General features: G+C 49.4%; 3 protein-coding genes and 1 long non-coding RNA gene across 8 annotated transcripts in view; 2 read left to right on the top strand and 2 right to left on the bottom strand.

Moving 5' to 3' along the window:
- The window catches only part of LOC148058915 (tumor necrosis factor receptor superfamily member 25), a 2,953-nt gene extending 224 nt beyond the window's left edge, over window positions 1–2,729 (top strand). Inside the window, exons 1-9 of one of the 2 annotated variants that reach the window (XM_087781786.1) lie at window positions 1–13; window positions 69–144; window positions 342–461; window positions 516–641; window positions 715–763; window positions 965–1,266; window positions 1,344–1,381; window positions 1,464–1,527; window positions 2,053–2,729. The exon at window positions 1–13 is cut by the window's left edge and continues 224 nt beyond it. In XM_087781786.1, coding sequence (XP_087637912.1) covers window positions 1–13; window positions 69–144; window positions 342–461; window positions 516–641; window positions 715–763; window positions 965–1,266; window positions 1,344–1,381; window positions 1,464–1,527; window positions 2,053–2,381 — 1,117 coding nt within the window. In that variant the 3' untranslated portion in view covers window positions 2,382–2,729. Of the gene's footprint in view, window positions 14–68; window positions 145–341; window positions 642–714; window positions 764–964; window positions 1,267–1,343; window positions 1,382–1,463; window positions 1,528–2,052 lie in introns of both variants that reach the window. The other variant, XM_087781785.1, reaches the window with a different exon arrangement.
- LOC148058914 (uncharacterized) lies at window positions 2,373–4,090 on the bottom strand. The gene is made up of 3 exons (XR_015709419.1): window positions 3,754–4,090; window positions 3,451–3,514; window positions 2,373–2,463 (listed from the first exon to the last, which is right to left on the bottom strand). It is a non-coding gene; the product is annotated as an uncharacterized LOC148058914 (long non-coding RNA).
- Window positions 4,091–4,848: 758 nt separating this feature from the next.
- On the top strand, window positions 4,849–8,387 carry ttc34 (tetratricopeptide repeat domain 34). Its single transcript, XM_087781772.1, has 6 exons — window positions 4,849–5,987; window positions 6,235–6,457; window positions 6,615–6,807; window positions 6,864–7,346; window positions 7,405–7,619; window positions 7,959–8,387. Exons 1-6 carry the CDS (start codon window positions 4,894–4,896, stop codon window positions 8,382–8,384), a joined length of 2,634 nt encoding a protein of 877 aa, XP_087637898.1. The 5' UTR covers window positions 4,849–4,893; the 3' UTR covers window positions 8,385–8,387.
- A 137-nt stretch (window positions 8,388–8,524) lies between these two features.
- On the bottom strand, window positions 8,525–12,788 carry alas2 (5'-aminolevulinate synthase 2). Of its 4 annotated transcripts, none has more exons than XM_087781774.1 (11): window positions 12,730–12,746; window positions 12,096–12,363; window positions 11,682–11,994; window positions 11,528–11,623; window positions 11,238–11,460; window positions 10,979–11,163; window positions 10,726–10,905; window positions 10,194–10,358; window positions 9,441–9,709; window positions 9,110–9,272; window positions 8,525–8,919 (listed from the first exon to the last, which is right to left on the bottom strand). In XM_087781774.1, the coding sequence occupies exons 2-11, from the start codon at window positions 12,099–12,101 to the stop codon at window positions 8,756–8,758; spliced, it is 1,764 nt and encodes a 587-aa protein (XP_087637900.1). In that variant the 5' UTR covers window positions 12,102–12,363; window positions 12,730–12,746; the 3' UTR covers window positions 8,525–8,755. The 4 variants fall into 4 exon arrangements, with proteins under 4 accessions (XP_087637900.1, XP_087637901.1, XP_087637902.1 ...); XM_087781775.1 differs by lacking the exon at window positions 12,730–12,746 and having other exon boundaries at window positions 12,096–12,246; window positions 12,318–12,356; XM_087781776.1 differs by lacking the exon at window positions 12,096–12,363 and having other exon boundaries at window positions 12,730–12,788.
- Window positions 12,789–12,863: the final 75 nt, after the last annotated feature.

Here is a 12,863-nt window from a genome sequence, read left to right as displayed (position 1 = left end):
GGGCTTGAACCTGGTGAGTCTCAGGAGGTTCTGATGTTCGGAGCTGTCGTGACAAACTTCTTCTTCAGGTTCTTCTTCTTCTGGTGGCTCACGGTGGACAGTCTGTCCCTGCATCAGAGCTGTGTCTCCACACATGTCCTGCAGGTGAGACCTTCGTACGAGTCGACACATGTCACTCAACATGATGGATCTGATGTTTATTGATCGCCAGGTTCAGATCAATAAACATGAATCGATGATGACTCGTTATAAACGTGTGCACTGTCCAAGGGTTGAACCCTGAGGAGCCTCAGATCCACCATCTAGTCTACGACTGAGGTCAACAAATCAATGTCTTCAAGGTCATCACAAGGCGCAGGACTGCGGCGAAGGGAAGGTCACGTGTGTGGCGTGTGGCGAGCGCACGTACACGGAGATCCAGAACCGACACCTGCAATGTTTACGCTGCCGGGCGTGTGAAGGTAGACGACAGTGTGAGATCCTCAGACGCAGAAGGTCCAAGTGTGTGTGTGCAGGTCTGGAGCAGGAGGTCCGGGCGTGTTCGGCCTCCAGGAACACGGAGTGCGAGTGTCAGGACGGGTCCTTCAGCGCGTCGCTCGTCCACCTGGACTGTCTGAGCTGCTCAGACTATTCCTGCGAAGGTAAAACATCATCGTCCCGGACTCTGATCTCTTGACGACCTTTGACCCCTTGATGACCTTTGACCTTTGCCAGAGTGTGAGCGAAACACAAAGTGCAAGAAGAAGTGTTTCCATCATCACAGGTGAGTTCATGTTCACCTGTCAATCATTTATGGTTTGTTTACTTGTCTTGGAAGTAGATACTGTTTGAAAACACAATAACTCACTTGATCCTATTTTTAAATGTTTACAATTACATATTTATTCCATTAATAAAGTGTAAACATGTTTGTTTGTCTGGAAGTTCAAGATAAACATGTTGTTTTCGTCACGTATGTTCTCAGCAAACACTGTCCGTCCACCAGAGCGACACCAACCAACCTTATACAAGGTCCAGTTGGTTTGTCCGGAAACATTTCTTCTGCTCCAGAACCATTTTCTGCTCCAGAACCACCTTCTGCTCCAGAACCACCTTCTGCTCCAGAACCACCTTCTGATCCAGAACCATCTTCTCCGTGGATGTGGGTCGTGCTGCTGTCAGTCACGAGTCTCTACGTCTTCCTGCTGGTCACGGTCTTCAGCATTCGCTTCAGGCGCTGCTGGACTCGGAACCCGAGTCTGGTTCTGGCCAGCGAGGAAACGGACGGTATCTATGAGCGTCATCTCGTCTAGCTGTGAACTCTCGACAGGAAATGACATCATGACACTTGTTTCTCGCTACAGCGCCGCTCACTCCTCCAGACAACCCTGCGACCACACTGGTACACTTTCCTACACTCGTGCACACAACTATTGTGCGACACCTTCTAACATCACTAACCTGGTTTTGGTTTTCCTGTCAAGACTTTCCGGGTTTCTGAGAAACCAGCCGCGATGACTCTGTGCCCGAACCTCGAGAGCGACACGAGTAAGAAGAACACGAGACAAACGTTAACAACATTTATGTCAACATGGACTTAAACTTAACTAAACTTTAACTAGCATTAACTAGCATTAACTAGCATTAACTAGCATTTCAAACTCTGAGTGTCTGTTTCCAAGGTAACGATCAACGACATGTTCAAAGAGTCAAAGATTAAACCACATCATAGATGAACCACCTGTTCAACTTTGATTGACAGTTAGCTTGTGTGGCTGTTTTGAGACATTTTGTCTCAAAAAAAACATGAAACTTTTCAAAGTATTTTTAGCTATTTTGAATGAATGACGTGCAAATGAAGGAAATCTTCCGATGAATATTTGAGTAAAACAGTTAATAATAAACGATTAAATCCGTTGAACGCAGGTTTGTTGCCGTAGAAACATGGCTTCAGTGAGAACGCTTGAGAAGCTGCTGACAGTAACGTCTTGATCTTGATGACCTTCAAATAAAGAAGACGTTTCTTATCTTGTGGTTTTCACCAAAATAGCTGATTTTCATTTGTTTGCTCAGCGTCGAGACACGAGTCTCTGGGGAAACTTCCGGCGAAGGTTCTGTACGTCATCATCCAAGAGGTTCCTCTGAGGCGCTGGAAGGAGTTCCTGCGCCTGCTCGCGCTCACGGACCAGCAGATGGACCGCGTGGAGATGGAAGCCGGTCTGGACTACACGGAGAAGCAGTACCAGATGCTGAAGATCTGGAACCAGATCCCTGCGGCCAACATGGAGCAGATCTTCTCCGTCCTGCACTACATGAACTTGTCCGGCTGCGCCGAGAGTCTGGAGCAGAGTCTCCTCAACATCCACTGGACCGAGACCACAGAACCTGGGACCGTCTGCTGAGACCACAACTCTTCTCAACAACATGGACTTGGTCGTGGAAGACCTGCTGACCTGATGCTCCTCAATCTTGAAGCAGCTTCAACTGCAAAACCATGAAATTGTATTATTTTTATTTAATGTTTGTTTTGTTCATTTCCGTGAATAAATGTGAATAAAATCGATCGATAATTCAAGTGTTAGCTTTATGTAAAATAACAAGACATTTAAGGTCAGAATTATTGTGTCATTAAGTTTTTAACATTAGTAATTATTCATGTTTTTGTACATATTTAAGATACAGATTTGACTATATGGTTACTTTGTGTATTTTCCATAAATATCCTAATATTCCTGTTAAACTATACGTTTACAAATGTAAACAAATAAATATTAAACTGTCTCCACATCCACTTTCAGTTTGTTCAAGTTAAAGTGAGTAATTAAAGTTATTAACATGTTCAAATCAGATTCACCACAGTGACCGACGACAGACAGAAAAGTCCCTGAACGTCACTCACACTCTCAGATCACTGGGTATTCATTCATTTATTCATTTCTTCTTTTCTTCTACGTTCCTGCGGTTTTGTCTCAACGTTTCCGCTCATTTGATGCACGTCAAGTGTCAGCCGCTGGGAGGCGCTGTGACCCAGCGTGTGGTTGAATGTTTGAACGAAGAAGAAGTCAAGCGCGTCACTGCCTCTTAGTTGTTGGATTATTGTCGCATTATTGTTGGATTATTGTTGCATTATTGTTGCATTATTGTTGGATTATTGTTGGATTATTGTTGAATTATTGTTGAATTATTGTTGAGTTATTGTTGGATTATTGTTGCATTATTGTTGAATTATTGTTGAGTTATTGTTGGATTATTGTTGCATTATTGTTGAATTATTGTTGAATTATTGTTGGATTATTGTTGCATTAATGTTGGATTATTGTTAGATTAACAGACTCAAGAGTTGCAGAAGGTTTTGTGACAAACACGAGGACGTTTATTCATAAAAAAGTTATATAAATATATATAATAAGCTGTTTGTATTGTGAACAGAAGGAAAAGTAACTTAACTTTAAATATAAATGATTTACTTACTTAACTGTCACTGGAGCGTTGACACGAAGTGAAGGAGACGAAGGAGCCGAATCATTATGACCAGCTGCAAACAATCCCGGGGAGACACAGAGTTCACAAAGTCACGTGTCACCAAAATAAAAGAAGGACAATAAACCAGTCACAGTCTTACAACATTATATGTCTTTCTTTTTACTCTATTTTCTTTTCTTTCTTCCGTGTGTTTACACATCTGACGTGTGTTGTTTTTCTCTTGTATGTTTGCACACAATAGTAATGTAAACAACATCAACAGAACTACACACTCTCACACACACACTCTACCGTAACACCTTCAGAAAAGCGCAAGTTTGTCTTCCTGTCGCATAGTTTGTTGTAACCAATAGCAACCGGACCTGCAACAAATGCACGAGCCCGCTTTACCGGAAGAGTTCCTGTGGATCTATGGACCTGGTACCAGCCTGACGCTCAAACACAACGATCAGAACTTCCCTCTCTGATGACGTCATCGTGCTCGTAAAACAATGACGCCACATTATATCATCGGTGAGTCTTGCGCTGTTTTTGTTTGCCGTACTTACGGTAATAACGGCTGACAAGTGGACACTTGAGACGAACACGCGCGCGTGCACGTGAACCAAGTTGGAACGAAAGACTTCAAACTGATAAAACTCAACTTTACTCATCAATTCAATGACGTCAGCAAATCTTCGTCGTCGGTGACTTTGATGCTGGTTTTGAGAAGTAAAGTTAAACACAAAGTTACAGATGAAACATGTTGGATGAGTTAATGAAATAAAACAGTGCGTTTAACTGAAGTTTTTCTTCAGCATCTTCTCTCAACAGTTTCATATCTTTCTGATGATGACAAAAACACGAGCAACAATCTCAGCCAATGAGAGAGCAGCCTCGGGTCACATGCTTCCGTGCAGAGAAGCTGATCTCAAGACTTGACGTTGGTTTCAGAGCATGAAGACGTCTGTGGCCCTCGTGGACCTCTGTGAGGAGGGCGACCGGTTCTGTGCGGCAGGCGAGTTCAGCAGAGCCACTTCCTGCTTCATGTCTGCCTTCAGCACCAACGTCTCCTCCACCATGAACCACGTGAGGACGTTAGACAAGAACACTGTGGACGCTCTGGTCTCCACGCTCGAGGCCTGGTTGGATGAGGAGAGTCCTCCAGTGGAGAGACTCAACAAGGGACTCGTAGCCGTCTTCCTGTCCACAGTTTGTCCCAACAACCTATCAGCCACCATCTTCAAGATGGAGGCTCTTCTTCGAGGAGGCCACAGTTGTGAGGAGATCTTCTGTCGCTGCTCTGCTCTGCTGGAGGGGAAGAACAATCCTGGTCCAGACGGTTCCTCTCGCCTGCTGCTGGAGGTCACACAAGCTCTGGCCAGACTGTTCTCCCAGCCTGACCAGGGCCTCCAGCTGTACCTTAAGGTGTATCTCCAGTACAATTCTGAGATGGTCCAGCTGGTGAGGAGAAGACAGTCGCTGCACTTGGACCGGATCTTGAGAGCATATCTGGACCAATTGTCTCCCGCGTCGTCCGTGATGACCAGCGACACCGACCAGGACCTGTCTCCTGACATGATCCGGTTCTTGATGGAGATGTTCCCAGGTCATCCTGAGGTGCTGGATTTTCAGGCTTCACGTCTCTTTGGTTCAGACAGATTTGCAGAAAGTGCAGACGTGTGTCTGAACATCCTCGCGGACAGATCTGACCCGAGTCAAGAGGCTCTGGAGAGACGAGCTCGGGTTCTGACGGCTCTGGCAGCTTCTTACTTCTCCACAGGTGGACACGTGTCTGAGGCCTGCAGGAGTCTGGGCGAGGCCTTCGAGACTCATCCCGCCTCCGCCAGACTCCACTTCCAGAAGGTCTTCACAGACTCGGGTCGGATGTCTCGTAGTCTTCTCCGGCAGCAGGCGGAGAGAGGCATCTCCAGCTTCAGGGAGAAGGTCCTGCTGCGTTCAGACCTGAGGTCCACTGAAGGTGTGGAGCTCCTGGATCCTGTCATCACTCTGTTACGAACCATGTGCCACCTGGAGGCGGACGGAGGAGGACGAGAGCTCCGAGTTCGTCTGGCCGAGTGTCTCCTCCTCAGAGGCGAACACAGAGAAGCTCTGTCCATCTGCAGCCAGCTGGTCTCGGCCACGGGTCAGAGGAGCTACCAGAACACGGTGCAGGTTCTCCGTGGATATGCGAGACTTCTCTCAGAAGATCATCACGGAGCGATGGAAGACTTCCAGGCCGTGATGGAGCACGAGACGCCGCATCCGTCCAGCTGTGTGCGAGCGCTCTGTGGACGAGGACTTCTGCGCATGATGGACGGATTCAACTTCCTCACGGCGCTGGACTACGTGACCGCGAGCAGGTTACATCTCCAGGAGGCGTCACTGACCGTGCGAGGTCTGGTGCCGTGGAACCTGAGAGGACTTCTTCTGACCGTCCTGCTGGAGCAGAGCCGAGTCATGCTGGCGGGAGAACGAGGGTCCTGTGGAGAAGATCAGAGCGAGAAGACCAGCCCAGCGTCCAAGAGAGAGCAACACAGAGAGAAGTACGACCTTCACACCTTCAGACTGTGTAGCAGCAACTATTTAACTAAAAAATGTAATCATTACATTTTCTTTCATCATTTAATTAATCATCTCTTTATTAAAAGGTTTATTTAAACGAGAATATCTGATCATTTTCACAACTTTCATCAAATAAAGGTTAAGGTCAGGTGTGAAGAATAGATTCATATAAACATCTTCTTCTTCATTGACGACCTCGGTTCTCATAGTTTCTAACGTTTCCTTCAGAACCGCGGCTGGTGTTCACTCTCTGGCGCTGCTGCTGATGGATCTTCAGCCCGGTTCTGACGGACCTCAGATCCTGGCAGCAGATGCTCTGTATGGCCTGGCTCGGGTCGAAGAATCCTACAGGATGTTGTTGTCCATCAGTCCTTCCAGCCCGAGAGCGCCGGTCCTCGCTCGCCTGGTCGTCCTTCAGCTGCAGCGAGGATTCATCTACGACTCCAACCAGGTACCAGGTCTTCTTTGAACCGTCTCCCTCAGAAACCCTGTAGAAATGGACTCCTTGCCCGAGGTATGCACTGACAAAGTGCTTTCTCTAGACAAATGGGCGTCGGCCTGCACGAGCCCTCACTCGAGAACCAAAGGTCTGACATGTGTCTCTGCAGCTGCTGAAGAAGCTGGTTCAATGTGGCGACACCAGTTGTCTGCGCCCCCTGCTGGCCGTCGTGCGTGAGAAGGAGCGTCGTCTCCTCCAGCGCCACTGCCACGCCGCCGCCTCACGCCTCCTGGAGGTCAGCAGGGACGAGGGCGCCGTCAGGGAGGCGGTGGCGTATCTGTCCATCGCCATCATCGTGTCAGGTGATCACAGTGGACGCACAACGGTTGTGTAGTCAAATAACCCGTGTGTGATCCAGGGGGCGGCGCCGCAGACGCGCTGCTGGAGCGAGCCCGATGCTACGTCTTGTTGGGTCAACGAAAGATCGCCGTCTTCGACTTCAGCGCCATCATCAAGGACGAGCCTCGCCACGTGCAGGCGCTCTGTGGGCGGGGCTTCACGCACCTGATGCTCAACCAACAGAAGGTGTTTCTACATCATCCTTCAGTGAAGCAACAACTCACGCTGGTTCTCCAGGAGTGTACGAGCGACATCGTGGCGGCTCTGAAGATCAACCCTGACATGGTGACCACGGACATCCTGTCGCTCAAGGAGCGCGCTCGGAAGCTGCTCTGTGATTGGCTGCACCTGCACTGCAGGAGGACGCTGAGTGACAGCTTGTCACCTGGAAGAGTCTGGCGTCACGAGGAGCCGCTGAGAGACGTCCTGAGACTCAGTGGCGCTCTGATGGCGACCGACCTCAGGTGGCCTCTGCTCCACGTCGACGCCCTGCTGGCCGAAGGTGAGACAGTGATGTCATGAACATGCTGGGAGGATGCTAAGATCTCTGCCGTCTGCAGGTGAGGTCCAGCGAGCAGCGGCGCACCTGAGCCAGGTGTTCGGGCAGGAGCCCCGAGACACGGGCGCCCTGGGTCGGCTCGGTGTGGTGGAGGCTCGGCAGAAGAACTTCTGCAGCGCCGCAGGAAGACTCAGCAAAGTTGCAGAGAAAGATCCAGAATGTCTGGACTTCCTGCTCAAACTTGTGCCTCTGAATCAGCAGAAACACCTGGCACAGGTAACAGTTACAGGCTCTCAATAACATGAACAGAGGCTTCATGAGAGAGAAATAGACATTTGATATATTTATATACCTGTATATACAATATATATCCGCTAGTTTTCTAACTTCAAGTATTTTACATAATCCTAGTAAAGATGGAATGTTGATTACAATCTGGCTCCATGTGCCTTTTGAAGGATAGTCTGAAAAAAATCTCAAGGGTCCAAGATTTGAAATGTTATTGATATGTTTTCATCGGGATCCGTGCGTCTTTGAAGGATTGGTCATTCTCTTCTCACCGTCTTCACCGTGTTGAGCTGCTGTTCTCTGACATGTTGAGATGTTTCTCCACAGGCTGCAGGTCAGGAGGCCGACCGGGCGTCCTCTGAGGGTCACTGGGTTCGGGCGCTGACCCTCCTGACCGTGGCGGTGGAGGCGGTCAGCGGTCTCAGACTCCAGTATCTGCGGCAGCGCTCGGTCGTCCTGGCTCAGCTCAGTTTACACCAGCGAGCCGTTGCCGACCTGGACCTGCTGATCCAGAACCTCCTGGATGCTGCCGACCAGCAGGTCCTGGTGGAGGATCTTTGCCGACGAGGACGGAGTCTGGTGTTGAGCTCCAGAGAAGGTCCGGGTCTGGAGGACTTCAGCCGGGCGCTGGACCTCAGCCGGGACCGGACCCTGCGCTGCGTGGACCAGGGTCTGGGGAGGACCAGACTGGCCGAGAGTTTCGCGAGGGCGGCGCTGCAGCAGTACGCGGCGCAGCAGCTGAGCCAGGCCTGAACTCTGGTGGAGTCTGGACTCGCTGTGGACGCCGCTCATGTGGAGCTGCGCAGACTGAGGTCAAAGGTCAAGCGCGAGGTGGCCAGTCCGTGTCTCGTCCACTAGAGACGACGATTCAGAGAAAGAAATAAAAACATTGGTTTCCTCTGGTGTTTATAGTTTATTGTATTGAAGCAGATACAGAGGTTCAAGCAGCTCGATTATAATGATGCAATACTGGCCTAAACATTATGACCACGAGTACTGTGTAGCCCGTACTAGTACCAGCACAAGTACATGTGACGAGCGCTACACAATATCGACACAAAGTGAAGAAAGTGCTCGTGTGCAGGATTCACGCATCAAACAACTTTCCTCAAAACATGCAGAGGTCACGCCAGCACCGTGATGTACTGCGGCTCCATGTTCCCGAAGTACGACTTCTCCCACTCGCTCATGAGGTCAAAGTGCAGAGGTCGCTCGCAGAAGGTGCAGGAAGCTGTGGCCGGAGTGTTGAGCTGCAGTCCCACTTCCTGCCACACGTCCAGCAGCCTCTCTGTTGGAAACACACCTTCAGGTCACGTGACAACACGACGACTCACACGTGTGTGAAGTGTGACCTACGACCTTGACCTCAAACATCAAAGCAAGAAGTCGCAGAGAAATCACTCTTGAAACGTATTTAATCCACGAGTGAATGTTTGCACAGGAACAGGAAGTGTTCCGTGGTCAGGATCAACACTCACCCACGAAGAAGTCCATCATGGCGGGCTCGTGGTGCGGAGATGGAGCCAGACGCAGCAGCTCCTCGCCGCGCGGCACGGTGGGGAAGTTGATGGCCTGGACGTAGATGTTGTGTCTCTCCAGCATGATGTCGCACACCTTGGAGTTCATCTGAGCGTCTCCCACCTTCACAGGTGAACTTCAGTGACTCTCCATGATCTCGTCAATCTAACACGTCTCGTGATGTTCTCACCAAACAACCACTCATTTCTGGCACAGGTTGTCATGGCAACGCGGCTCAGCTGTGACAGCAGGTTTGAACGTAGGACAGGTGTGTTGGAGAAGATCACTCACCCGTATGGGGATGATGTGACTGGGGCAGTTGACCACCGGCAGACCTCGGTCCATCAGCAGCTGCCGCATGTGTTTGACGTTCCTCTGGTGAGCTCGACGCAGCATCTGACCTTCTGGACTCTTCAGGACCTTCACCGACTCCAGAGCTCCGGCCAGGACCATCGGAGGCAGAGCGGTGGTGAAGATGAAGCCGGCGGCGAAGGAGCGCACCGTGTCCACCAGGGCGGCGCTGCTGGCGATGTAGCCTCCAACACACCCGAAGGCTTTTCCTGAGGTTCAAACGTGATTCTTTTAGTCGTCAAGAGCTTCAACGACGAGTTACTTCTGAAGACGGATTTGAAGTGAAATGACATTAAATACACAACATGTCGTCTCTGACTCGATGAAGAGATACACAGATCTGTGAAGTTGGCGCCGACACCATGTTGATGCTCTTATCAACGCCGCCAGAGTGGGAGTCGAACCAACAACCATCTGATGAAACCTTTTCTAATGTGGTTTGATATGTTTGTGTTGTTGTTTGTGTTGTTGTTTGTGATGTTGATTGTGATGTTGTTTGTGTTGTTGTTTGTGATGTTGTTTGTGTTGTTGTTTGTGAGGTTGTTTGTGAGGTTGTTTGTGATGTTGTTTGTGTTGTTGTTTGTGAGGTTGTTTGTGAGGTTGTTTGTGATGTTGTTTGTGTTGTTGTTTGTGATGTTGTTTGTGATGTTGTTTGTGTTGTTGTTTGTGATGCTGACGCACACACGTTCTCACCCAAGGTGCCGGAAACGATGTCCATCTTGTGCGCCACATTGTCTCGCTCGCCCACGCCAGCGCCGTGAGCTCCGTACAGGCCGACGGCGTGAACCTCGTCCACGAAGGTCAGAGCCCCGTGACGGTGAGCGATGTCGCACAAGTCCTCCAGAGGACAGATGCCGCCTTGAAGGACGTGAGAGCAGGAGACGCGTCATGGTCGTGGCTAGCATTAGCTTCACTAGTTAGCATATTTGAAACCGCAAGTATATTTATTAAAGTGATATTTATTAAGTTATTCATTCTTTGACACATTGAAAACATACTTTCTCAAACCCAGAAGTTTCTTTCTTTGACAAAGAAGATATTTTAGAAGCTAATGTGCATTAACGGGTCAAAACAAATAAACTAGTGTTTGAACCTGATGATCCTTCACTACGTTCAACTGGTCAAAGCCACGACTAACTTAGTAAATGACACACAGAACATCAGTGACATCATCGTCAGCGAGAATAAACATCACGGTTCTAAGCGTCAACGCGAGTCAAAGTACCGTCCATGGAGTGCACCGTCTCGAAGGCCACGATCTTGGGGGTCCTGGGGTCCGAGCGCCGCAGCAGCTCCTCCAGATGTTCACCGTCGTTGTGGCGGAAGACGAAGCGCTCGGCGCGGCTGTTCCTGATCCCCTGGATCATGGACGCATGGTTCCCCGCGTCAGAGTAGATCTCACACCCTGCATGTGGTCCACAACAACAGGAGGTTGGCCTCACATCACCTTCACCTGACCTTCTAGGAGTGAGCGTCACCTGGAAGCATCTTGGCCAGAGTGAAGAGCGTGGAGTCGTTGGCCACGTAGCAGGACGAGAAGACCAGAGCAGCATCTTTCTGGTGCAGCTCAGCCAACTCTCTCTCCAGACACACGTGGAAGTTACTGGTGCCCGAGATGTTCCTGGTCCCTCCGGCTCCTGCCCCGTGTCTGCCGAGGGTCTCGCTGGAGGAAACAAGACAAGAAGAACCGTCTTTCGTATGTCAACCAGGCGATGGACTTGTTGTTCCTGCAGGTACCTGATGGCCTGGAGCACCTGAGGGTGTCGGCTCATGCCCAGGTAGTCGTTGCTGCACCACACGGACACCTGCGATGTGTCGCGCTCAGACACTGAGTAGTCCTCGGCAAAAGGGAACTTATCAGCAAATCTGTTGACGGTCTTGAAGACCCTGTACGTGTGGTCCATCTTCTTCTCAGAGATTTTCTCCACAAAGAAACGGTCGTAGTCGTAGCTCGGACCAACTGCACGGACGAGAGAGTTTCATGAGGTTTAAGTGGGAGATGTTAGGTAGAGCTTCTGGCCACACACCCATGTTGTCCTGGAGGAGATGAGTGACCGAGTTTTCTGGGACTGGACCTCGGAGGATGGACTGTTTGAGACCCTTCATCAGAGAAGACATGACGCCTGTACAGAAGATGATGTTAGGACTCATTCATTCCTGGCTCCTGGCTCCTGTCATCACCTCCTCCCACGTCCTCCTGAACTTCAGCACTGGCCTTCACAACCCCGATCTGAGAGCTGACGAAAGGACACCCTTTAGAGGCAGTGACGGCCACCTGGGTCGCCGTCTGGGCGAAGCTCCTCCTCTGGTCCACCTTGGGAGCGTCAGAGCTGTTGAACCGAGATGATCCACTGACGCTGATCTGACGAGCGATGATCGGACACTGATGGGCCAGAGACATCAGAGACGCACCGGTTCTCCTCAGAGCGGGTTTGGTGGTGGACTTGAGGAACGGGCAGTGGTGAAGGAAGGCGGCCATGACGCTCCAGCTATTCTGAAGTGAGAGACTTCATTAGATGAAGGACAAGAGTTTCCTTTGACCCAGAGATTCCTGCTCGATCCCTGATCTAAGGTGATTCATCGATGTAGGAACACCTTCATGAACTCATGACACCTCGTCTTCTGGTCTGAAAATAGATGAGGATTGTGAACGTGAAGATAAGTGATGAAGATAAGTGATGAAGGCGCGTCAGAGGGCGAGTCCTCGTGGGCGGCGTCTTATCTCGTCTCCACAGCAGCTCCACTTCTGAGAAATCAACGTCATCATCGGAGACAGATATTCAATAATTCAACCAAACCACACGTCGCTAACATCACCAGGTCAGGTCGTTTCACCAGAACCTTCAACCAACATGACCTTGACCTGAGGAACGAGAACCTTCACCAACAGAACCAACAGAACCAAACATTAACAAAAATGTTCTCTTGACTGTCAGATGTGATCCTTCAAGTGTCTCGTTATCTAAGTCTCTTGATATCTGTTGATGGTTGTAGTTGGTAATTAATTTATATTTGTTGATGGTTTTATTAAATAAGTAATAGTAAGTAAGTCATTTATATCTGTTGATGTTTGTAATAGTAAAGATCAATTAAATAAACATGAACCACCAAGAAAACAACACTAAAGTATAACATGTCTTGTTGAAAACAAGGTTTTCTTCAATCATTCAACAATAAAGAATAAACACATCACAGACATAAACATTAAGAGACTTTCAGGGTCACTCACCCGTTGACCTGCACTGAGGACGAACTTCCAGCAACTAGTGAGAGTCGAGAGTGACTCCAGTGAACACGACCCCTGACCCTCCCCTCAGAGACGCTGCTTCAAGGGATTCAAGTCAGGATGAATCTGATGTCAAT

This window comes from Callionymus lyra, chromosome 19, assembly GCF_982586985.1.
Source record: "Callionymus lyra chromosome 19, fCalLyr1.hap1.1, whole genome shotgun sequence".
Taxonomy (NCBI): domain Eukaryota; kingdom Metazoa; phylum Chordata; class Actinopteri; order Syngnathiformes; family Callionymidae; genus Callionymus; species Callionymus lyra.
This window is presented reverse-complemented; position numbering and strand designations above follow the sequence as displayed.

Excerpts from the sequence above, each read along its gene's own strand:
- alas2 (XM_087781774.1), bottom strand. Across the intron at positions 10,906-10,978 it reads TCTGGCCAAGATGCTTCCAG|GGTGTGAGATCTACTCTGAC; the intron begins GTGACGCTCACT and ends GACCACATGCAG. Across the intron at positions 9,710-10,193 it reads CATCGTTTCCGGCACCTTGG|GAAAAGCCTTCGGGTGTGTT; the intron begins GTGAGAACGTGT and ends TTTGAACCTCAG.
- ttc34 (XM_087781772.1), top strand. The coding sequence starts at position 4,894 with ATGGTCCAGCTGGTGAGGAGAAGACAGTCGCTGCACTTGGACCGGATC. Across the intron at positions 6,808-6,863 it reads CATCGCCATCATCGTGTCAG|GGGGCGGCGCCGCAGACGCG; the intron begins GTGATCACAGTG and ends TGTGTGATCCAG. Across the intron at positions 7,347-7,404 it reads CGACGCCCTGCTGGCCGAAG|GTGAGGTCCAGCGAGCAGCG; the intron begins GTGAGACAGTGA and ends TGCCGTCTGCAG.